This window comes from Scomber japonicus, chromosome 4 (genome assembly GCF_027409825.1).
Source record: "Scomber japonicus isolate fScoJap1 chromosome 4, fScoJap1.pri, whole genome shotgun sequence".
NCBI classification, from domain to species: domain Eukaryota; kingdom Metazoa; phylum Chordata; class Actinopteri; order Scombriformes; family Scombridae; genus Scomber; species Scomber japonicus.
In genome coordinates, this window is record NC_070581.1 from 28829592 (window position 1) to 28854091 (window position 24500).

The following is a 24500-nucleotide window of genomic DNA, read 5'->3' on the forward strand; positions in this document are numbered from 1 at the left end:
TTGGGTAGCAAAACATGTAGGCTATTTTTTGCTGCAAGCTCAGTGTGCGTCTGACAAAAAAAAAAAAAAAAAAGGTGTCTTTTTTAGAGCAGCGGCAAAAGGAAAGAGAGAAAGAGAGAGGGAGAGGGGGGCAAAAATGGACCGTGGAAATCAAGAAAATGTCCAAGTTGTGTTGTTTTGTAAGGGTGCGGTGATAGATGCACCTATAGAAAGCATCTGCTGAGTTGTTTGAGTAATGAATATTGAAAGAGTGTGTCGGCCAGCTGAAGGGGAAAATCTTTCATCCGCATTGGCTTAGACACACATGCCATCAGTGGGGCGAGAGCCTTTAAATTCTCTGGATTTCCAATTAATAATAGTTGTGGTATTACATTCATAAAAAAACGATAATACTGCAATAAAAATGAAGATATCTGGTGTATGAATTATATTAATAATACAAAGAGGGAGAGAGAGAGAGAGTGAGAGAGAGAGAGGCAAAAGACAAAAAAACACTTTTACACATTAATTCATTTCAGTCTTTATGTAGCCAAACATGTTCAAGTATCGGATCCGCATGTTTTTTAATGAACTGAAAGTCTTGGTGTTTATGCGATCCGATTCGAGACAGTCCGGCTCAGACACAGAGAGACGGTCCACCACCACCACCATGCGAGGTCTGGGGATGGGCGGCTGCGGTTGGCCGCCTTTCGTCGACTGCCATTCCCGGGATGATGAGGAGGAGTACTACGGCAGCGACCCGCGGCCCCGGAGCCTGGCGTTTGAGGACAAGGAGCCCAAGCTTCAAGTGGGCCTGGACGCCGTGTCTCTGGCCAGCACCGCGAGCAGCCTGCGGACCCCCCAGTGCCGGATCTGTTTCCAAGGCCCCGAGCAGGTAGACATGCAGCAGAGAGAGAGAGAGAGAGAGAGAGAGAGAGAGAGAATGGCTCCTAATGCTGATGCCACGTCCTGTTTGTGCTGATAGAAAAATGTGCTGCACAGAGCCTTTGTGGTGCTGTGGAGAGTCGCTTCAATACGCATGAATTGATCCACATCAGCAGTGTTTAAGGAAGTTTTTATCATCTATATCATCATTATTATTATTATTATTATATATTATTTTAACACGTGTCACGTTTGGTTCTTTATTCCAAAATCTGCTATTTCGATTTTTATTGTTGCACAGTAAATCACAAAGGGTCTCTGATTCAGAGGAGCTACTACAACCATCCTGTCCTACATCTCTCTCTCTCTCTCTCTCTCTCTCTCTCTCTCTCTCTCTCTCTCTCTCTCTCTCTCTCTTTCTCTCTCCCACCCACCTTCCCCCTCACCTACCTCCTTTCAAAAAAACAATCTAGGTTGAGGCCTAGGATTTCAACAATCATGTAGAGGTATTGTCTTTTATCCCAGCGTGCTGCTTTATTGGTAATCTTATTATCTGAGTAACTAATCTAATGAGTTGTGGAGAGGCAGCATTTTTCCCTCCACACACACACACACACATCTGAAATCTGGCCAGCATAGCAACAAAGAAAGTTACCCAATTAGGTCTGCAAGATGACAAATAGGCTAGTGACCCCCCCCTCCCCTCCTCCCTCCCCTCCTCTCCCACGATCTGCATGTGTCACAGTACAGGATGATCAAATATTGATTACGTGATGATGTGATGACCAGTGTTCCCAGCTAGAAAAAATGAGCCCAGCTTTGATTATAAATGACAAGTTAAATCAATTTGTCACCTCGCATGTCTTTTCTCCATTGTTGCTCTTCTTTCTTTTCTTTTTTTTCCTCCCCCTCTCCCCTCTCCCCTCTCCCCTCCACCAAACAAAAACAATAAGTTTAGTGCTTCTCTTTGGTCTGTGGCCAAATGTCGATCTCACCAGATGTGCTGAAACCTGTGCCGCCTGGCTCAGCAGGTAGACCTGAAGCCTGAAGATAATTAGAAACACTGTAAATCCTGTAGGAGCACAGATGGATATTACCATTTAGTCACTTCCGTAAGATAGGCGTATAGTGTTATTACAGCCCATGTGCTAATTTATGACATCTGCCTTAGAGTTTTATATTGTACGATGTAGTAAACTAGAGACACAGAGCTGCAGAGTAGACTTGTTTTGGATACGAGGATCAACCCCAGGTAGATTTCTTCTTCCTTTAATAAAAAAAAAAGAAGGGTGATGTTTTTTTTTTGGGCTTTCGGCTCTCCGGCAAGGTGACTCATCGTGCAACATGGCTCTGAGCTGCCTCTTTTAGTTACAGACAAAGAGAAAGCAAACAAAGCATTGAGGGGAAAAAACCGGAAGATTACACTACTACTATCAGCTTCTGTGTTGCAAAGAGAAGATGCCTCATACCTCCATGGGTGCAGGGGTGGCAGTGGTGGTGGTGGTGGTGGTGGTGGTGGTGGTGGTGGGTGAGCTCACGTTTGCCATTTTATTGTTATTTCATTATTCAAGCAGGTCACAACAGGGGCCGGGATCATGTCGCTGTCAGCGGGCCAATTACCTACAGACATAATCACCTTGCTCTGTGGGCCGCACTGAGTATGAATTCTTATTAGCTTGTCTGTCAAAGGCATCAGTGTGTGTGTGTGTGTGTGTGTGTGTGTGTGTGGGTGATGTACAGTAGCTGATTCCACTTCACACCGCCTGGGTTCACAGAAGCAATGCCAGAACCGGCTGGAGGGTCCGGAGCATGTTAACTTTTGGAGCAGATACACAGAAACATACTGGCATGCTGGATTAAGGAAGGTTGGTGGCAGTGGAGAAGCTGATCACCCCTGCTTGCCCTTTTTTTTTTTTTTTTTTTTTTTTTTTTACGCTTGTAGTGCCCAACAGCGTGTTTCCACAGGGACACACAGTCTGCAGCTCACGGGGGAACTTCCACGCCAAGAATGGTTTGTCTAAATGTTACAAACTAGGGAGGGAGACCAGTTTTTTTAGTCATACTAGTGACACACCGAATTAACACCTTCACGCTCTGTGAAGTAGCCTTAAGGGACAAACCCACGCCAGTTCATCCAAGTAGGAGTGTGTGTGTGTGTGTGTGTGTGTGTGTGTGTGTGTGTGTGTGTGTGTGTGTGTGTGTGTGTGTGTGTGTGTGTGTGTGTAGAGGAGGGCAGCCTTCGTGTTTGTCAGTCTTCAACCTTTACATACTGTTCATATTCTAACTCATAATTAGCCTCTACTCCAGTTCACATTCATGTTAAATAATGTTATGGGAAAAAAACACATTTTATAGAATATGAAGTCCTCACGTCAAGGAAGGGAGGAAGGAAGGGAGTAAGGAGGGTGGGAGGAAGGAAAGGAGTAAGGTTGGAAGGAAGGAAGGAAGGAAAGGAGTAAGGAGGGAGGGAGGGGGAGGGAGGAAAGGAGGAAGTAAGGTAGGGAGTAAGGAAGGAAGGAAGGAAGGAAGGAAAGAAGGAAGGAGAGAAGAAAGGAAGGAAGGAAGGAAAGAAAGGAGTAAGGAGGGAGGGAGGGAGGAAAGGAGGAAGGAAAGGAGTAAGGAGGGAGGGCGGAAGGAAAGGAGTAAGGAGGGAGGGAGGGAGGAAAGAAGGAAGGAAGGAGGAGGGAAGGAAGGAAAGGAGTAAGGAGGAGGTAGGATGGAAGGAAGGAAGGAATGAATGATGGAAGGAAGTGAGGAAGGAAGTATGGAAGGAGGGGAAGAACGAAGGAAAAATGAAAGAAAGAGGGAGTAAGGAAGGAAAGAAGGAACAGTCAAAAGTGTGTATCAGCTGCAAAAGGATTTTTAAAAATTATGTATTTTATATATATTTTTGTATACTGTGGGTCACATTATGGAAAGTCTGATTTAAAAAAATGTGTATATGGTGTTTTTACAGCTCCAAAATGTAAAAAAAAAATGGGTCAAATTTGACTCTGAGCAGTATGTAAGGGTTAAAGGATCATTCTGGTGACTTTATGTATTATGTTGTAGTGTTAACAACAAACCCATAAGAAGATCAGAACTGACAATGGATTAATCCCTCTGACTAGTGTTGTCTCTGTAAGCAAAACCTGATACATCTCGGAAAACGTCCAAGCTAAGCCGGCTAAGTTCACAAACGCTCCCTTTTCTCTCCGTTTTGGTTCTCCACCAAACTAGACTCCAGATTAAAAGAGGCTCCAGTGTGTGTGTGTGTGTGTGAATCTGAAAATGACAGCTTGGCGTTTTAGTGTGCAGACATGTTTGTAGACATGATGTAATATCAATGGCAGCATTTCATTGGTCAAGGAAGAAGAAACACGACAGTAACAACAATGGCGGCGGGCAGCTTAACGCAAGACTTCTCTTTATTGTCTACTTTAAAAAGGCTGTTTAGAGTTAAGAGTTAATCGTAGCTATCTCTCACCTTTCTCTTGCTAAAATTGTTATTATCTACTTGCAATAGGGGCGGCTGTGGCTCAGGAGGTAGAGCGGTCGTCCTCTAATTGGAAGATTGGCGGTTTGATTCCCGGCTCCTCCAGTCCACATGTCGATGTGTCCTTGGGCAAGACACTTAACCCCAAATTTCTCCCGTTGCTACGCCAACGGTGTATGAATGTGAATGAATGGTTAAATTCCCCCTGATGAGCAGGTTGGCACCCTGCATGGTAGCTCCTGCCATCAGTGTATGAATGTGTGTGAATGAGTTGTAATGTAAAGAGCTTGGAGTGGTCGCAAAGACTAGAAAGGTGCTATATAAGTACAATCCATTTACCAATACACAAAATATCATGAAACAGCAGCAGGAACATAACAGACATAATATGCTGTTTTTTTTCTTCGCTGGTTGTCTCAAGAAATTTCCCATTTAGCATTTTGATGTTGAAGAAGGTATTTTCAGAAAGGAACCAAACATAAATGTCATAATTTTTGCATGAAAGCAGCGTTTCATAATGTAGCCAGTTTAATGTTAAAAACACACCAATGAGTCACGCTGCTGCACGGTGACATGTTCCTTCATCATGATGAACATGGACAGCGTGTTTTTTTACAGTCAGTCCCACGTAAATGGGTCCACTGCCAGAAATACTTCCTAGAACTAGAAATGTGTATTCATCCGCAGCTGAAAATACTTTTTACTTATATTTGGGTTATGTGTGCTAAAAACTACAGCGGCCAGCTGTTTGAGGGAATTATTCAGCATTTGTTTTTAAACTGGAATAATATCTTAGCGAGCTGTTTTTAAAGATTTAGTAGGAACCGAAGGGCAAAGTCAGAAAATGTTGAGAGACGGTCAAACACATAGTTAGTTTTGGTCTTTAACCCTCCTGTTGTCCTCAGGTCAAGGAAGGACAGAAGGAAGGACAGAAGGAAGGAAGGAAAGGAGTAAGGAGGGAGGGAGGGAGGAAGGAAGGGAGGAAGGAAGGAAAGAAAGGAGTAAGGAGGGACGAAGGAAAGAAGGAAGGAAGGAGGGAGAGAGGGAGGGAGCAAAGAATGAGGGGAGGAGGGGAAGAAGGAAGGAGAAATTAAAGAAAGAGGGAAGAAGGAAGGAAGGAAGGAACAGTCGAAAGAGAGATGGGGTCAATTTGACCCGGGAGGATGACAGGAGGGTTAAATGCTATTTATTGACAATAAATAAGAAGAAAGAAAGCTCAAATTTTATCCTTTAAAATTTGGAAGTAGGTTAAATTTACAGTTCACTTCATTGTCGGCTCAAACAGTTTAAATATTCATGGTCTAGTTTTATCTGAGCATGAGGGCATCCGTCTCAAGCAGATGTGACCTTTTATAGCATTCAGCATTTTACTCTCAAATGAGTGAAGGTGCAAATGGAGAAAAGAGAAGCATGTTTTACTTCCATTTTCATTTTAGTTTAATGGAGTTTGAGTTTGATCAATTTGAAATTTATCTTTTTATTTGCCCCCCCCCCTCCCCTCCTGGGTTATCTCCGCTATACAAGCATTACAACTTGAGCTTATTATTACCAGCTCATCATTATTATCTGGAACATATCAGTGTCGTGTGATAACCTTTTACATCTGATTCTGATTCATTTAATACTTTGAATCGTACCTCTTTTAACAGACTGCATGAAGCTGCAAAAGAAAAGCTGATTTTCAAAAGGATTTTTTCTGTTATTGTTGTTTTGAAGATACACAGTTTTCACCCAAAAGGGATTGTATTTTTGTCATTGTTCAACTTCTGTACATCAAACGCATCTTTTCGCACCTTCAGTTTGGTTTCCCAAAACTAAATTCACTTCATGTCAGTCCTGTGATCTCCAGCAGGATGATCGATATTTGTGAACATCAAACGACGCTCCTGCAGAGTCTGAATCTTGAACTTTGGGATGAACTCAGGAGATACTTTGAAGAATTGCTCTGTTGGCGTTTAATTTATGAATGCAAGAAGCTCAAGTTTTTCGTTTTTACATATTAATACATTTTATTTCCAAGCTATATTCAGAAAAAGATCCTTGCTCTTTCTTTCTTTTTATCATCAAAGGAGCAGCTCCAGAAAAAAAGCTCCTCTTCATTGTAGCTTTAGATATGAGAGATTGTTTAAATCAGTAGTTACAAACCTCTTCATTTAAACAAGAGAATAAGTTATTTGTTCATGACACATACAAGCGTTTTCTGATCTGACGCCCCTATCGACAGGGCGACGCTTTCCAAAAGTATCTAGTATTTAGTTTTTACTAGGTGTAGGGAAAGATGATGGTTTGGGCTGAAATACATACTGATTTTGTGATATTTATATACTGTTATATGATGTTGGATGCTCCCTGAAAGTCAAAAAGTAGTTTGATATCTTACCTCTTACTTCATCTGTCTTGTAGCGTCGATGTTGGTTGAAGATTGTTTTCCTTATTGTTGCATATTTCAGATCAGATTCCAAACTGAACATGTACGGATGTATTTAAGTTTTCTTGGGAAAAAGCAAAGAAGAAAAAGAAGATAATGCTAAGTTCCATTTATCTCCAAAGTTAGAAGTCGGAGCTGAGAAATGACTTCACACCCGAGTTTGTATCGTTCCAGTTTAAAAGTCAGAGGACCAGTTTTAGCCAGGTTAGCCACTAGTAGCGATACCAGTTAAATGTAAATGTAATAAAAAATGTATTATGTTATATTTTGCTCGTTCAAACAGCGTAGCGACACGTCCACTGATAGAAGTTGGACAGTGCTCTGTGTATGACTGATTGAATGAGACGTAAATGAGACAAAACTGCTAATAATCAGGATATTACTACAACTTTCACACCTTTAATGGATGTGGCTGCCATCTTGGATTTTGAGGTTTGGGTTGGTTGGACTTAACCAACTTTCTGAGGCAGAGATCTGAAATTTCCGACCTCCGAGTACAACTGGAACGCACCATAAACCCTCCTACTATAGTTATAGTATTAAGTTTGAGAGGCAGCTTCCAAGGAATAACCAATCAGAACAGAGTGGGCTCATCAGGACGCGGGGCTTAAAGAGACAAGAGCTAAAACGGCCTGTTTCAGACAGAGGCTGAACTGAGAGGCTGCATAAAGAGCCAATATAAGATAAATAAGGAGTTTTATTGAACTGTGAATCATATCAGCATCAGCAGTAGGGTGTCATTGTTAATTACCAATGTGTTCATCACTACAAGCAACACATCTGATATTTCATAGTATAATTTCATATGTTGTTATAGTATAAGAAAATATAGGTTGTAGTCGCTTTAAGAGGAAACATCGTTGTTTGGGGTTAAAATGTGGTCACTATAACAACCAACTGGGTGTTATATATGGTGTTAATTATCTAAAATGATAATTGATACAGGTTTTTTTCATTTGTGTTTGTCGTACTAACACATGGAGTAGCAGAGGCTGATTTTTTATGATCGTTCGACTTCTCTACTCGTTACTGCTAACCAGTTTGTCCTGAATCTGAATCTGAATCTGAATCTGAATCTGCGTTGTATGTGGAGCATGTGGTTATTAATCATTGTGACAAAAAAACAATCTGTTATCACATCTGTGTTTTCATTTTCTTCCTAAAACACAAATAATTTAGGCACATTTCACACACAAGGAAATTAAAAGTGCTTCATAAAATGCAAAAGAAAAAAAAGGATAAAAATCAATACAGGACTAAAAGAGGCAATAGATGAATAAAATATATTAAATTAAATGTAGCAAAATAAGTAAAGACATAAAAAAGGCAGCATGAAGGTTAAAATATGAAGTGCAGCTTTAAAATGTAATGAAACATTTATTCTCAGTTTTGATTTTAGGTTTAGTCACCATTGAAGAACAAAAGCTAAAAGCAATTTCATTTAAATTTATATTCAAATAAATCATAATTTCGATTTTTTAACTGGTCTAAGATTGTCGGCCGTCATACACGTGTTGAGTTTCCTGCTGAAACAGTTTTTATTTTGTTCTTATGGGTCCTGACATTAAAATTTACATCCCAGTCTTTAAATGTTTCCTGATAATACAGAAACACACACAAACACAGAAACACAGAAACACACATAAACACACAGAAAGACACACACACAAAACACACAGAAACACACAAACACAGAAATACACACACAAAGCAACACAAACACACACACAGAAACACAAACACACAAAAACACACACACACACACACACAAAGCAACACAAACATAGAAACAAACACAACACACAGAAACACACAAACAAACACAAACACACACAAACATACAAACACACACAAACACAGAAACACACACAAACACACACAACCACACAAAAACAAAAACACACAAAAACACACAAACACACAGAAACACACAAACACACAGAAACACACACAAACACACAAAAATACACAAACACACACACAAACACACACACACACAAACCTCAACGACGGCCTGACATTTTAGTAAACGTTTGCTTTCCTATTGTTTTTATTTATTCCTCGTCTACTTCTGACCTTCTCCATGTTTGTCTTTATAATGTCAGCATTATAAAGATATTCTAACGTTTACGAGCGGCGTGCGGCTCATCATGCGGCTCATCACGCGGCTCATCTGCAGAACCGACTATTTTAATGCAAGAGGGACACTCCAAGTATTTTATTATAAGTGAAGAAGGTCAGATGAGCCAGATGGAGGGGGATAGAAAGTATCATGTCAGCGCGGTAGCTCTGTGATCCGTAAACTCTGTATTGATTAAGCAGCTGATTTTCTGGCAGGTGAAACATATTCTGAAGCATTTTATGAGTCACCATTTATTAACGGATGATTTAACTCGGCACCGATGTCACTTAATTTGGAAATTTGCTCACACACGACGGACACAACGAGCAAACGCTGGTTTTAATCTGCTGTAAACTACATGTACTCAAACAGGCGGTGGGCCAAGGGGGATCATCCCTATGTTCCCCACTTTGTATGTGACCGGGGAACATAGGGATGATCCCGTCTACAGTTAGCCAGTTAGCTGAGTTAGCCGCCGAGTTAGCAGCCGAGTTAGCAGCCGAGTTAGCCGCCGAGCTAGCAGCCGAATTAGCCGCCGAGCTAGTAGCCGAGTTAGCCGCATAGGTACGCTCCCGGCCAAGGGGAGATTACGTGTATTTAGACGATCCCCACCGAGGGAGGACCTGCTTTTCTGTGTACAACATCTTAATTTTTTAATTTTTTAATTTTAATTTTAAAGCAAACTTTTAACACATCTACTTGAGCTTTGGAAAATAATAACAGGCATTTTTCAATATTTACTGACAATTCATAGACGATATTACTTCTTCTTATCCATGTTTAATTCAGGTGGGGAGTTCTGGTCCTCTGAAATGAAGCCATCGTGGAAGTAACTTAGAACTGCATTCTATCAAAAGGCCACCAGGGGGCGACCGTCTCTATACAAGTCAATGGAGAATTCACCAACTTCTCACTTGATTTCTAACCTCAGTAAACGTTTTCAAAATGTGTTTATGGTCTCAATCGCTAGTTTAAAGCCTTCTTCAATGCAGTATGATGTTCATTTGTGACATTTTGGCCTCCCTGATTTGATTTTATATAAACTGTTTAATATTTATCATTCTTTTGTGGTTACACCATTTGACATTTTCAGGAGCATTCAGTCTTACCTTTGGTTTAAAAATGGTGCAAATATCATTTCAAATGATACAAAAATACAAAATGTACATTTTAACAAACCTGATGCTGCTTTTAAAACCATTTTCTGACATATTTCTTTAATTTCTCATCTTGTCAACCCTTATTTATCACTTATCCATATCACATCAGGTTTATCATCCCACTGATGATGTAGACGTCTCTAAATCTCATGTATCAAAAATGATTCACTTGGCGTTACAGGGTTAACTTCAGTACAGAGTCATGAGGTTGTGATATGCAGCTCAACAATGTGTGTGTAGTTGCTTACACAGAACTACTCTCCAGAGACTAAAAATGTGATCTGTTATTTCTTCTGAGCCCATTTCTAAACAAACCAAGAATCACTGTAATCTTTATAAAGCAGAAACATGCCATCCAGAGCAGCAGTGTGGCTCATTGGGGTGTTTTTAATATATTTTTTTGGAACAACAGAGCTCTTACAGCACAGAGGAATAAGACACATCAGACTTTGGAGACACACACACAGTACTTGCATGTAGGATGAGTTCATTGTTTGTTTGGCTCTGCTCGTGAGATTTATCGACACTGTGAAAAATACAGAAAATCTCCGGCCAAATCCTGCAACGCCGCCGAAGTGAACCCTTCCACCTACACAAGCAGCCGACGTGTATCTTTGATGTCTTTGAGATTTGTTTGTGTAAGCAGAGTAGTTGTAATTTTTTTTTCATGAGGTTGACTGAGTTCATTCCTCTCGCCTCAGTAGCTCTTCCTCTCTCTCCTTCACCTGGCCGTCCTTGAAGCCGCCTCGCTTCCCTGCTGGTGTTGCAGAGTGCAAACATTCCCCCCTTTGCCAACTGGGCCTCGCTCGTGTCAAGCTGTGACCACTCATTGATTTACTAATGATTCATACTGATAGCCCCCCCCCCCCCCCCCTCACAAAAAAAAACAAAACACTGTTGTTGTTTTAACCTTCCTCCCGGGTCAAATTGACCCCATCTCTATTTTGACTGTTCCTTCCTTCCTCCCTTCCTTCCTTCCTTCCTTCCTTCCTTCCTTCCTTCCTTCCTTCCTTCCTTCTTTCCTTCCTTCCTTCCGTCTGTCCTTCCTCCCTCCTTATCTCTTTCTTTCCTCCCTTCCTTCTTTCCTTCCTCCATCCCCCTTTCTTCCATCCTTCCTTCCTTCCTTCCTTCCTTCGTCCCTCTTTCTTTAATTTTTCCTTCCTTCTTCCCCTCCACCCTTCTTTCTCTGCTCCCTCCTCCTTCCATCCTCCCTTCCTTTCCTTCCTCCCTTCCTTCTTTCCGTCCTCCTTCCTTCCTTCCTTCCTTCTCTCCTTCTCTCCTTCCTTCCTTCCTTCCTTCCTTCCTTCCTTCCTTCTCTCTTTACTTCCTTCCTCTTTTCCTCCTTACTCCTTTTCTTCCTTCCTTCCTTCCGCTTTTCCTCCTTACTCCTTTTCTTCCTTCCTTCCTTCCTTCCTCTTTTCCTCCTTACTCCTTTTCTTCCTTCCTCCTGTCCTTCCTTCCTTCCTTCCTTCCTTCTCTCCTTCCTCTTATCCTCCTTCCTTCCTTCCAGGACAACAGGAGGGTTAAAAGCTTTTCATTCAGCTTTGACAATGCAGAGGTTGTGTTGGTTGTGTTTTTATGCTTTTCATTCAGTGAAATGAGGCTTGGTGTCGTCAAAATTTTTAAGATTTTAAGCCTCCTGACAAAATGGATGTTTGACACTGAATGATGGTGACAGCCTGAATGTGGTGAACATGCCAACAGGCTTCAGAGAGAGAGAGAGAGACGTGGGGGGGGGGGGGGTAATTTTGACTTCTTTTTTTTTTAATGCATAGCAGGCTAGAGTCTTTCATTTGTCACTCTTACCGCTTGTGAGCTCTGTTGTGTATAAAAGAGATCAAGTGCATCCAAAATGTGATGTGTGCAGATCATAAAGATGCTTTTTTTCCTTATATGTAAAGCAAGGCAAGCTTTATTTATATAGGGCAACTCAATGTGCTTTACATAAAAATAAAATATTAAAATATACAATTAAAAACAAGAAGCCCCAATGTAGAGGACAACATTCACATTTCTATAGCGGGGCTTTATAGTCTCATTACAAACCACCGCTAGTAGTCAACTAATATGTCAGTTTTGAGAAATATTAATTTTATGAGGAGGCACAGTTTCACAATATATATCTTTATGTTTGTATCAAAGCCAAGTCATTACCTGTAATTATCGTATTTCTCTTCTATGATTATGATCAAACCGCCCCCAGTTACTATCTAAAACTATAATTGAATGACATTGATTAACTCTACGTTGCGTTTAACGGCAATATTTAACAAGAAACTGTGAAAACAACAAAAAGGCTTTTAAACTCAGGGGTGACATTAGTTCTCAGCACTGTCGATTATTTAAAGCTCACAAACACACAGCTGCTGTTTTTTTTTTACTGACAGTGTTGAGCTGCCGACTTTGTAAAGGAAACATTTCAGTGCTGCTAATTTGTTTCAACCAGAAAACAATGATTTAGCTTCTAATAACAGCAAAGGGCAACAAGCTAACACTCATTTTAATTACTTATGGATTAAAGCTCAATTCACTTTAACCTTTGCATACTGTTCAGAGTCAAATTTGACCTGTTTTTTTTTTTTTACATTTTAAAGCTGTAAAAACATCAAATACACATTTCCTCTATAGGTGGACTTTTCCTAAATGCAACCTCAAATATACAAAAATGGAAATAAAATGCATATATTGGAAAATTCAAAAATCAGCATTCAAACATGTTAAATTCTTCATATTCTATAAAATGTCCTTCTGGAGCATAAAATAGTGATTATAAATGTCTTTTTTTCTATTAATAAATTAAACATGTATTAATGACTGACTGGATTTATGAATGTGAGTTGGTGTAGAAGCTAAATATGAACAGTAAGGGTTAATAAAGTGAGATTCTGACGCTCCAAGTAATCTTACAAATCCATTCAAGCCTTTTTTGTTTTATTTTTGTGAGCTGAGTTTGTTTATTCTAGTGTTTTTCAGTCCTGCTCTGTGTATGTTTTAGATGTTTCTCTGCTCCATCACACCTGATTCAATTGAATGAGTCGTTATCGGGCTTCTGCGGAGCTCGATGACGACTCACTGATCCTTTGAATCAGGTGTGCTGGAAGAGGTAAAGATCTGAATCATGCAGGGCAGGGTTGCCTCAGGACCAGGACTGAAAAACACTGTGTTATTCATACCTCACACACTGCAGTTAACACAACCCGCGATTTGCATGGGCCTCAAGCTGAATGGGCACGACGCCTCTGTGCAGATCTTATTCATGATTGATTATTTATCTCTCACAAAAGAGCGCCTCGTTTTTCCCACCGATCTCGCTCCTTTTATTCTGCATCATGACAGAAAGCAGTGAAATTAAATGTGTCGTATAGAGTTAGAGACCAGAATATGATGCAAGATCAGTATCACAGGTTACACTGCTCTGTGTCGTGAGTAGAGACATGATTCCTGTGTCTGATATCGTCACTTTATTGTCTGTTCTTCCTCAGTTAACTGAACCGTAACGCTTAAAGACAGTAAAAGCTTTGTTTATATCCCTTTAACCAAATATTCTTTATGTGTAAAATGAGAGCATAATGTTTAGTAGCTCTTGGCTCAAACATTAGGAGAGTGGTTGTAATATTAAACTGACACATCATTTGTTTATATCATCTCATGTTCCTTATGTTTTGCCTCCTTTAGTTGTTAATGTATTAAAGGAATAGTCTGACATTTTGCAAACTGCGCTAATTCCCTTTTGTGGCAAAGAATGAGGTGATAAAATCAATACTGCTCTCTAATAGGAGAGTGGTATTGATCTTCTCATCTAACTCTCCCCCCACCTAGAAAATGAATCAGCCTATTTCCCCAAATGTTTCTATTCCTCAAGTGGAGTTGTACCAGTTTAATAGTGTTACATCATTTTGTGGTGAGAGTGTTTTTGGAGTATAAGGAGAAAATATCAAATTAAGCTTTGAAGATCTTGCTTTAAAAAAATCTCTTAGATAATTTAAAGCAGTATCAAGAATAAATTCTCCTACATTTCAGACCAGATACATGAATATAAATACATTTAAATAATAAATGTTGTTGTGTTTCCTTGTCTCGTCCTGCAGGGTGAGCTGTTGAGCCCCTGCCGCTGTGACGGCTCTGTGCGCTGCACCCATCAGCCCTGCCTCATCCGCTGGATCAGCGAGAGGGGCTCCTGGAGCTGTGAGCTCTGCTACTTCAAGTACCAGGTCCTGGCCATCAGCACCAAAAACCCTCTGCAGGTAACATCACACACAGACACATATCAGATCGTGGTCACTTTTGGGGACATTACATAGACTCATATTCATTCCCTGGAGACTTATCCTAACCCTAACTGTAACCACTGACCCAAAAATCAGTGATTTCCAAATTGGGGGCATGGCAATTAAAACTTGTCCCCAAAAGTAGCCTATGACAAACCACACATCACACACTGTCTTTACATATCGTTGAGAGGACACTCAGTAACATAATGCGTTCTCTAGCCTCCTACCTAAACCTTAACCATCAACATTTACCCATAACTGAACCTAAACCCAATCCAACCTTAATCTTAAAACCGAGTCTTGACCCTCAAATTGCCTTTTGAAGTTGTGAGGACCAAAATGTCCTCACAGCGCTGGTTATCAAGTGACACTGGTTCTCTAAAAGATAGAAAGACAAACACACACACACACATTCATGTTTCCATCACTTCAGAGGACGTGAATTTCCTCGACACTTATCGAACCTTAACTCTCAAACTCTAACCTGCTCTTCACCTTAATCCAAGACTTCACCAAAAACTTACTGATTTATGTCATGAGGACCTTTAAGCTGCTTTTTCTGGAGGCGAGCACCCAAACTGTGACAGTGTGTATAAGCAGATTTATATCCCCTAAATATGAGTCATACCTGCTACACACATTAACATGTTTGCACTTCTATACTTGTGAGGACCCTCATTGACGTAATGCAGTCATTCATGCTTTCATGCTTTAACGAAAGGTCAAGGATCCTTGAATCTTCGGCATAATCCTCCTTTAGGGCTGAAACTAACAACTATTTTCATTATCAATGAATCTGATGATTATTTTCTTGATTAATGTATTGTCGTCTGCACAGTAACGGTTTCCCAAAGCACAAGGTTAAGTCCTGACCAACAGTACACAACCCAAAGCTAGTTAGTGAGATAGTTTACTATCATAGAGGACTAAATAAAAAGGAAATATTCATATGTGAATGATGATGCAGCCCGCCAAAGGGTCCAATCTGCCCAGCTGGATAACTTTGCAAAGTATGAAAATTGCAGAAAAGTTATTCCAATTTTTCTACTGATTCTGAGGTTTTTTTCCACCCTGACAAAAAGCAATGAACACATATTGTGGTCATATATATTTTTTTAGGCATAGACATCTTTATTCAACAGTAGACAGACAGGAAACATGGGAGAGAGAGGGGGGTGACATGCAGCAAAGGACCCCCAGCCGGGATTCGAACCGGGATCAGCTACGTACGTAGCATGCACTCTAACCACTCGACCACCCATTGTGGTTGTATTTAAACTTTTACATATTAAACACTGTGCAAAAAAACTGAGACATAATATTACTGAAATTGCCCTTGTTTTTCTTAAGATATCTCAGGCTGTTCATGGTATTTGTAAATAGATGGTTTATTGTAATAAAGTTATATATATTACATATTATTTATGGATTATTATGTAATGGTTTTACTGGTCCGGCTTAAATCAAATTGGGCTGTTCGTGGCCCCTGAACTAAAATGAGTTTGACACCCCTGCTCTAGCCCCCCCCCCTAATCATTACCATCACAACTAAAAGCCTAAGCCCAATCCTAAACCTGTTAAACATGTTAGACACTAATTTTGTTCAAGTACGAGATGAAAAAAATTAAACTCAACTTCAAAAATGTCTCCAGCAGGATCTCTGATGTCAGCAGTGATTTGTGTTATTCTTCGTTTATACACTAAAGTACAACCTGTATCTATAGCAACCATAGAACAACCTGTATCTATAGCAACCATAATACAATCTGATTCTCTTTTAGTGCATTCACACACCTCATACAAGTGGTAAAGATTGCCCAAAAAGTTAAATGGGTTAAATAGATTTTGTTTTTGACCAGATATCATGACGATTGAGCAGACCTACAAAGTGAAGGCTTAAAACTCAAATGGGTCCTCATAGAAATAGACATACCAACACACACACACACACACACACACACACACACACACACACTCACACACACACACACACACATATACAGAAACACCCACTGGTCTGTGGGGTTACAGATTTTACCACAGAAAGAAGAGAGAAACTCTTTTGGAAAACAAGGCTTCACACTCTCCCCTCTCTCTTGGATCATCACTGCTGCAGCATTGATACTGTGCCCATCTCGATGAATCTGACTCACAGGGCACATGGGACTAAACTCACAAACAGCACAGCACAGCACAGCACAGCACAGTTTGGTTTTAGCTCAGTGGTGTGAAGAAAAAAAAAAAAAAAGAAGTCTCCTCATCGATTGCTTTAACAAAACACGTCCGACGCTCTCTCTGATGACCAATCACGTCAAAAAAGATGGTGATTGAGTGCGAATATGCAAACTTCTCAGCAGGCCGGCGCTGTTACTCTCTGATGCGTGTCACTCTTTAAAATTCATGAGTGAATCAGGAGCAGGGAGATCTTATCATATGGAGAAGAAGACATTTCATAACATACTATACAACATTTCTTTTTCTTTTTTTTCTTTTTTTTTAAACGCTGCCGCAGTCAGCACTCAGGCACCAGACCTGGCGCTCTTTGCTAGAACAAATCTCGGGCCGTCGCTGTGGTGTGAGGACTGTTTGCCATATTGTGCTGACACATTTTCCCTCTGCGTCACCGTCCGTCTGCCCTCCTTTTCAGAGGCAGCCAATAGATCTAAAACCTATTGAGAAGAGGCTGTCTGTGTGTTGCGTTTGACATTTGTTGGTGTGTTAGTATAAAGTACATCATCTACTACTCAGAGCACGGACATGTTGTTGTTTACAGAACATTGTATTGTTGTTTTATGTAATTATGTCATAATACTTAACTCATATATGTAGATTTGTTAGTTATGATCAGGGTTGGGAAGGTTACTTTAGAAATGTAAGAGGTACAGATTACTAGTTACTCTATTTCATTACTAGTTACTCTATTTCAATTACTTCATCAATTACTTTTTGATGACTAATTTTTCTAACAGATGTTTCCAGCTGTTAGGGTAAATGTTTCCATTAAGCACCAAAATCTAAGTCCAGGTGTTTTTCATGGATACTGACATGATTTATAAGGGAGATCATTTCTTATAAAGCAACATTTATCTCTCATTTGAAAATTATTATTCATTAGTTCATGTAGATTTTTGGAATATAAAATAAAGATATTATCCCTCCTGCTGTCATCGAGTCAAGGAAGGAAGGGAGGAGGGAAGAAGCAATTATAAAAAATTATAAAAAATGCATGATGATGATCTTTTAAAATACAATACAGTATCAAAAAATAACCTTTGTGTCGTCCTCCCAGGTCAAATTGACCCCGTCTGTTTTGGCTGTTGACCTTCTTTCTTTCTTTCCTTCCTTCCTTCCTTCCTTCCTTCCTTCCTTCCTTCCTTCCTTCCTTCCTTCCTTCCTTCCTTCCTTCCTTCCTCTGTTCTTCTTTCCTTCCTTCCTCCCATCCTCTTTTCCTTTCTCCCTCCCCCTTCCTTCTTTCCTCCTTCCTTCCTTCCTTCCTTCCTTCCTTCCTTCCTTCCTTCCTTTCTTCCTTCCTTTCCTTCCTTTCGTCTTTCCTTTCCTCCCTTCCTTCCTCCCTACTTTCCTTCCTTCCTCTCTCTCCTTTCCTTCCTCCCTCCTTTCCTTTCTTCTTCCTCCCTTCCTTCCTCCCTTCTTCCCTCCTTTCCTTCCTTCTTCCTCCTTTTCCTTCCTTGACTCGAGGACAACAGGAGGGTTAAACATGTGACTCTCACCCCTTTAAACAAAAGCAGTGTTTTTGGGACGTTACTCTCTAAACTTCTCAGATGGCAAAGAACTGTTTGAGCCCTAAAGAGGTGAAATTATCGAATTGTTTCCACAAAAAAAAGGAAAAGATTAGAGAGAAAACCAACAAATTTGTAGAGCAGATCTTTGTTTTTTCTTCTCTTTCTCTCCCATTAGGTTAGGTCACTTCATTTTTTATTTATAGCCCAATATTACAAATCACAAACAGGCCTCAGGGGGTTTTATGATCTGCACAGCAATACAACATCCTCTTTCCTTAGACTGTTGATTCGGACAAAGAAAACTCCCTAAAAAGCCTTTTAATGGGAGAAAAATGGGAGAAAAACTTAACTAGCTCCACCTCAACAAGCTACAGTAACACGCTGCCTACAAATGGAAACATCTGTGTTATCAAATTTAATTTTAAATAATTTATCATTCACACAGGGTCAAAAATCTTCGGAACAAGTACTTTTTCTTTTGATACTGTGAGCACATTTTTGCTGAAAATGCTTCTTTATTTATACTTCAGTGGGATTTTGAATGCGAGACTTTTTCTGGTTTTATTTATTTATTTATTTTTGGTTTATTTGTAGAGGGAAAACACACATTAATTAACAATAATTAATCTCCTGCAGTCCCCGAGCAGGTTAAAAGAACAAAAACAGCATCAAAGTACATGTAAGACGGTGTAGCATGAATGAATGGAAACCTGATTAAAAACACTGCACACATACACACATACACACACTCTCTATAATGGTATATTTGTGTTAAAATAAAGGATTGGGAGTTATTTTTCCACCTCTGATGTATATTCTGTCTCGTCCCCAGTGGCAGGCCATCTCTCTGACGGTGATAGAGAAGGTGCAGATAGCCGCCATTATCCTGGGTTCCCTGTTCCTCATCGCCAGCATCTCCTGGCTCATCTGGTCCTCCCTCAGCCCCTCGGCCAAGTGGCAACGTCAGGACCTGCTCTTCCAAATCTGCTACGGCATGTACGGCTTCATGGATATCGTCTGCATAGGTAAAGCACACAATGAAAGGCTGACGTGCAAAAAAAAAAGAAAAAAAAGATCCACACCACACGCAGCAGGATTATAAATATGTTTTTTGAGCAGCAGCAGTAATAGATAAATTGTAAAATAGAGTATTACATGAAAATATATAGTTAGAAAGGCTTAGTTGACTGAGCACAGATGGATGCATTATGCAACAACGGGGGACAAGCAAAGAAAACAGGATGTACTCTGCAACAACAAAAATATTAATAAACATAGGTTGCATTATGCATGACAAACTAATATTCAGCTCACATTCTGTTAGTGGTTAAGGTCATAACGAAATTACACACCAACCAAACTAAATAAGCAGATGGTGCATAGGTAGGAGATGACAACTAAACTAAAAGCCAAGCACATTGTGATGATGTTGCAGAGTACCAGAGACTGTTTTTCTAGGAGCAACCTGGTCGACTGTTCTCGTGTGATAGTGAGTTGTCTGTGTAAGACAACGCCGAGAACAGATGGCATCAGATATCTGCACCGCGATTATTGCCAACTGTCTTTTCTCATCCACAGGCGAGATGGAAAGTTCCTACCTATGATGCAGATTGCAGCTCTCGAGCCCTCTTTAGCATAATATTTGATGTAAAGCAGTGGGAATTCATTGGTTTTTCATGCACTGTCCTTCACCCTTTTTTTTCCTTCTTCTTCTTCTTCTTCTTCCTTCGTCTCTCTGCTCAGGCCTCATCATCCATGAGGGCTCATCAGTGTATCGAATCTTCAAACGATGGCAGGCTGTCAATCAGCAGTGGAAAGTACTGAACTATGAGAAATCAAAGGACTTGGGCGACCCGGTGAGTTCGAGCAGCAAGGCCGGGGCTCGAGGCTCTCGCAGTAACCCCCACGGCCTCGCCAGCAGCAGCGCCGGCCGACAGAGCAGGAGGCTAAGAACTATTCTGAACCACCACTGTGGATACACCATCTTGCACATCCTGAGCCAACTGAGGCCCAACGACCCGCGGATCAGCGCCGCCGCCAACCGGGAGGTGGTGATGAGGGTCACCACCGTATGAGACGGACGGACTCGGCATGTGATTTTAAAAAAACCTCATCTTTTGTGTCCAGATGTAAATGAGCGGAGAGAGAGGGACTTGACGGACGTGATATTAAAAAAACTAAAGACTCGTGTTGGCAACAGGAGCCCTGAGAGGAGCTGAGTGATGCCCGGAGCATCAACAGACAGCAACACACTTGAGGATTTTTCCTCTTGTTTCGTACAACAAAAGGAAGCCAGATGCTCCTTTTCAATAATTAAGGGAACTGATGAAAATAAGGACGAAAAAGCATTAAAAGACATCAAACATGAACTGTGAGGGAGAGGGGAGGGAGAGAGGGGAGAGGGGAGGGGTGTTGGGGGTGTTGGGGTTGTTGGACGGGGGGGGGGGGGGGGCGGGGGGGTGTAAACAGGCTTTATAACGTAATCCGAGACGTTGAGACGTTTTTTCCAGTTCAATATCAGGATGCACAGAGACATTTCTCTTTGGTTTGATCCTCTCGGTTTGATTTGTATCTCTTTTTTTCTTTCTTTTTTTGTTCCGTTTTCTTTTTTACTCACTTTGATTTTTTGTACGGATGTATGATTTTAGAGGAAATCATGTAACTCCATACATGCCAAGCATTTCCAGACAAACTATGTATAATGATCTTAAAAATTTCTACAAAAAGCTAACCAATGCTGGGTAATAAGACCGAAAACTGAAACAAACAAACAAACACGAAGGAGGAACGGAGGTGACGACGACAACAACAGAATAATAAGTTACAATACAAGAAAAAAAAAAAAAAAAACGACAAAAAAAAAGAAGAAAAGGAAATCAATGAGATTTCAGTGACACTTAACCTTTCTGCAATAAAGATACGTATGTACATTTCACAGGGAATTTTGCATGGGTATATAATTTTATTCTTCATCACATAACATAAGCACATGACAAATTTGCTCTATTTCGAATGGTGCTTGCCAAAATAAACACTTTAAAAACATCTGAGTTCATTGCACCAACTTTTTGTCAACTACGACAAATGGCAGTGTGTTACAGCTATTTCAGCTAAAATACAGATTGTTGCTGCTGTGTGCTGATTCAGATTTGATAATAAGCAAAACTATTGGATTAAAAATGGGGATCAAATGATCTCTGACTACTCAAGTCTCACTCAGTCTCTTCTTTAACTCATCTGTAGCTCGAAGCATGCACGGTTTGGTCGGGTGTGTCGTTGTTTTTTCTGGTGTGAAAATGTCGTGAGGTATGTTTGTTTTAGGGATAATAAAAATGGGACATTTGTTATTTTCAATAGTTTTTTTTCCTTCCTTTTTATTATTATTAACTTGTTTAATCTGTCTGAAACGCTCCATTAAGTAAAAATGAAATCATTTGTTAAGCAGATGCAAAAAGCTGCAACTTCATCTCCTGCTTTTCTTCGTTTTATATCATTTTTATCTGATTATACTTTGGATTAAGGGCCATCAGTCGGACATAACAAGTCATTTAACCCTTAAACTGGCAGGAGTGGAAAATTAGATGTAAAAAAATCCTAATTTAATGTTACTACTTATGTCATTTGCACCTAAAGTAAAACATTTGCACTCATATTTTTAATATATTTTGGATTTTATGAGTTGTATCTCCACCAGGATGCATGGCCCTTATTAAGGTATAAAATGGTCATAATGATAAAAACACTTAAATGTGTTATTTAACATAGAAAAGTGACACATGCTGCTCATTAATATCCCACATACTAGTTTCTAAACTGATTTTTGACCTACCACAAGCTTCAATTCTACCAATTAAAAGCTCATATACAATTAAACAACCACCTTACCCAATCATGCTCCTTAAAGAGTCTGTATCTCCTGGTGCACGCTGCCTGTTTAAGGGTTTAAAGACTGTAATGGACATTTTTTTATAGCCTCACCAGTTAACAGGGTAATCCAGACAATAATCTGCACATTAATAGGCAATAATTTACAGTTCTTATAGCTCTGATAGTGATTTTAGATTCATTTGGACACCAGAGCTGAATAGTCCTGCGATCGCTGCCACCAAACATCGGTGTCATAACCCCCACTTGCCCCCTCTTATACAGAGAAGTAGGTCAGAAAAGATAAACTGAAAATCAGATAAAAAAATACATAAATCCACTGAATATAGAGATGTTATCTCCGTTTCAATATACAGTATTATTTCAAAGCCTGAATGTAAGGGACAAAGATTATTACATCATTTTATAGAGAAATGAGACGATCCCCGGTGTTATGAATACATTCATCAGATCTTCTCCTTGACTTAGAAGTTTAGTCTTTCTCTTTAGTCTGTTTCACACACTTTGTAATAGTTCAACTTTTCAAACAAAAAAAGTATGAAATCTGACTTGAATTTTGTACCATAATAGTTTATTTTAAAATGGATGGTATCAGGGCTATATTCCCAATGAGGATATTCACATGCAATTTTCATCAGACTTTGGTATTAACTCAAGAAATCCACACATATGAAGAAATAAAAACATTAAAGTGCATAAATAAAGTTATGTATAATGAAACGGGGGAAAGTATTGAACACACTAAGAAAGCAGGAAGCAGTACACCAAGACAAGAAAAGGAACCAGCTGAAATCAATGAGTAGTTAGAAAGTAATTATACCTCCTATCTGTGCATTTATCAGCTGGGTTATTACATTGTCTATAGACTTTAATGTTTTTATTGTGTTGGTGCCCTAGACAAGATTTTAGATCACAGCGCCCCCCAAAAAAGTTCAACCTCCTCTCCAAGAGCTTCAGATTTGAATTCAGACTATAATCAGTCCCTACGATGGTTCCTTCAGCCCAGACAAAGTCGCCCCAGTCCTCCACACAAAAAAGGGAAAGTAAGGAATTTTCCATATTTAGGGTCAAGCATGGGCCTTGAGTTCACAGTAAAAGGTCGGACTATCATCTTGGCAGAGAGACACACTGCTTCTCTCCTTGAGACAGTGAAGGCAACTGTCTGCGGTGTTTTGGGGAGAGCGGGAGTCACTTTGGCACCAAAGGTCAGAGGATATGACTGTCTGACTCCCTAACTGTGTTTCTTTCTTTGTAGAATAATGAACCAAAAGGCAAACTCCATTACTGTAGACCATTGGTCCCCATCCCTGCTCCTATAGAGCTACTACCCTGCATGTTTTAGGTATCTCTCCACTTTAACACACCTGATTCTAATAATTAAGTCGTTATCAAGCTCGTTGACAATCAAGCTGCTTGATGATGAGTTAATTATTAGAATCAGGTGTGTAATAGAGTTGGGAAATACCTAAAACATGCAGGGCAGTAGCTCTATAGGAGCAGAGTTGGAGACCACTACTGTAGATGCATTGAGTATGACTAGTTATGTGCACAGAGTATTCATGATGCTATCTGTGAAGGCTTAAAGACGATCCACAGGGACAGTTTCCTCATAATGGTGGAGGCATCATGTATCAGACGGTTGTATTGATAATACTTTGATTCTCCTCGGCCGAGCTTCAATAAACATATTCAGTGTAAGACATCCTGGACTCCTCAGCACTTTCCCCACTGATGAGGTTAACCACTGACAAAGAAAATCTCACGGCACCATGTGATGGCATTTGGTGGCATAATAGCAGAAGTCTTACAAAAACTGACTGAACAACAGTGGCGTGCTCAGACTTTTTGAAGGGCAGGGGCAAAAAAAAAAAAAGGGCACATACAGCACGTTCTCGCCACTGAAGAGGGCACTTTAGTGCATGTTTTTGCCACCCCAGAGGGCAGTTTCGCGTGTTTTGCCAACCAAGAGGGCACCTTAGCACGCGTTTTGGCTCTCAAGAAGGCACCTTAGCACACATTTTGGCTCTCAAGAGGGCACCGTAGCACGCGTTTTAGACAATTGGGCCAAGAGGGGGGGCGACCACCACTGCTGAACAATAAGGCTTTGGAACAGATCAACACATGTCCAAGTTTGTGGTGAAAAAATTTTAAGAAAGGAGAAAAATACACGTGTTTCCAAAAGCTGTAAACAAGCACATCTGTCCCACTTATTTGGCGCCATAGATAATCACCTCTGGTCCACAGATCGGCCCTCGTTGGTGTGGATGAATCCAGCGGTTGATTGCCACCATTACAGCAGAGTGAGCGCAGATCTGAACACTTTTATACTCTGACAGTGAGAGCAGAGATGTTTGAGTTCATCACAGTCGACAGATGAACGTAGACTGTGTCAACGTGGAAGTGATTCAGTCTTAAAGGATTCGGCTGGCCTGCCAACAACAGATCTCACATTCAGAATCAAAACCAACAATGAACTGATCCTGCTTTCGAGTGTCGTGTGAGCATCCAAAGCCCGATACATCAGTCAGCCACATCACTCATCGCTCCTCTGGGTG

General features: G+C 40.3%; 1 protein-coding gene across 1 annotated transcript; it reads left to right on the forward strand.

The window, feature by feature from the left end:
- Positions 1 to 535: 535 nt before the first annotated feature.
- On the forward strand, positions 536 to 20135 carry marchf9 (membrane-associated ring finger (C3HC4) 9). Its single transcript, XM_053317867.1, has 4 exons — positions 536 to 874; positions 14138 to 14293; positions 18893 to 19085; positions 19804 to 20135. The coding sequence occupies exons 1-4, from the start codon at positions 536 to 538 to the stop codon at positions 20133 to 20135; spliced, it is 1020 nt and encodes a 339-aa protein (XP_053173842.1).
- The last annotated feature ends 4365 nt before the right edge of the window (positions 20136 to 24500 follow it).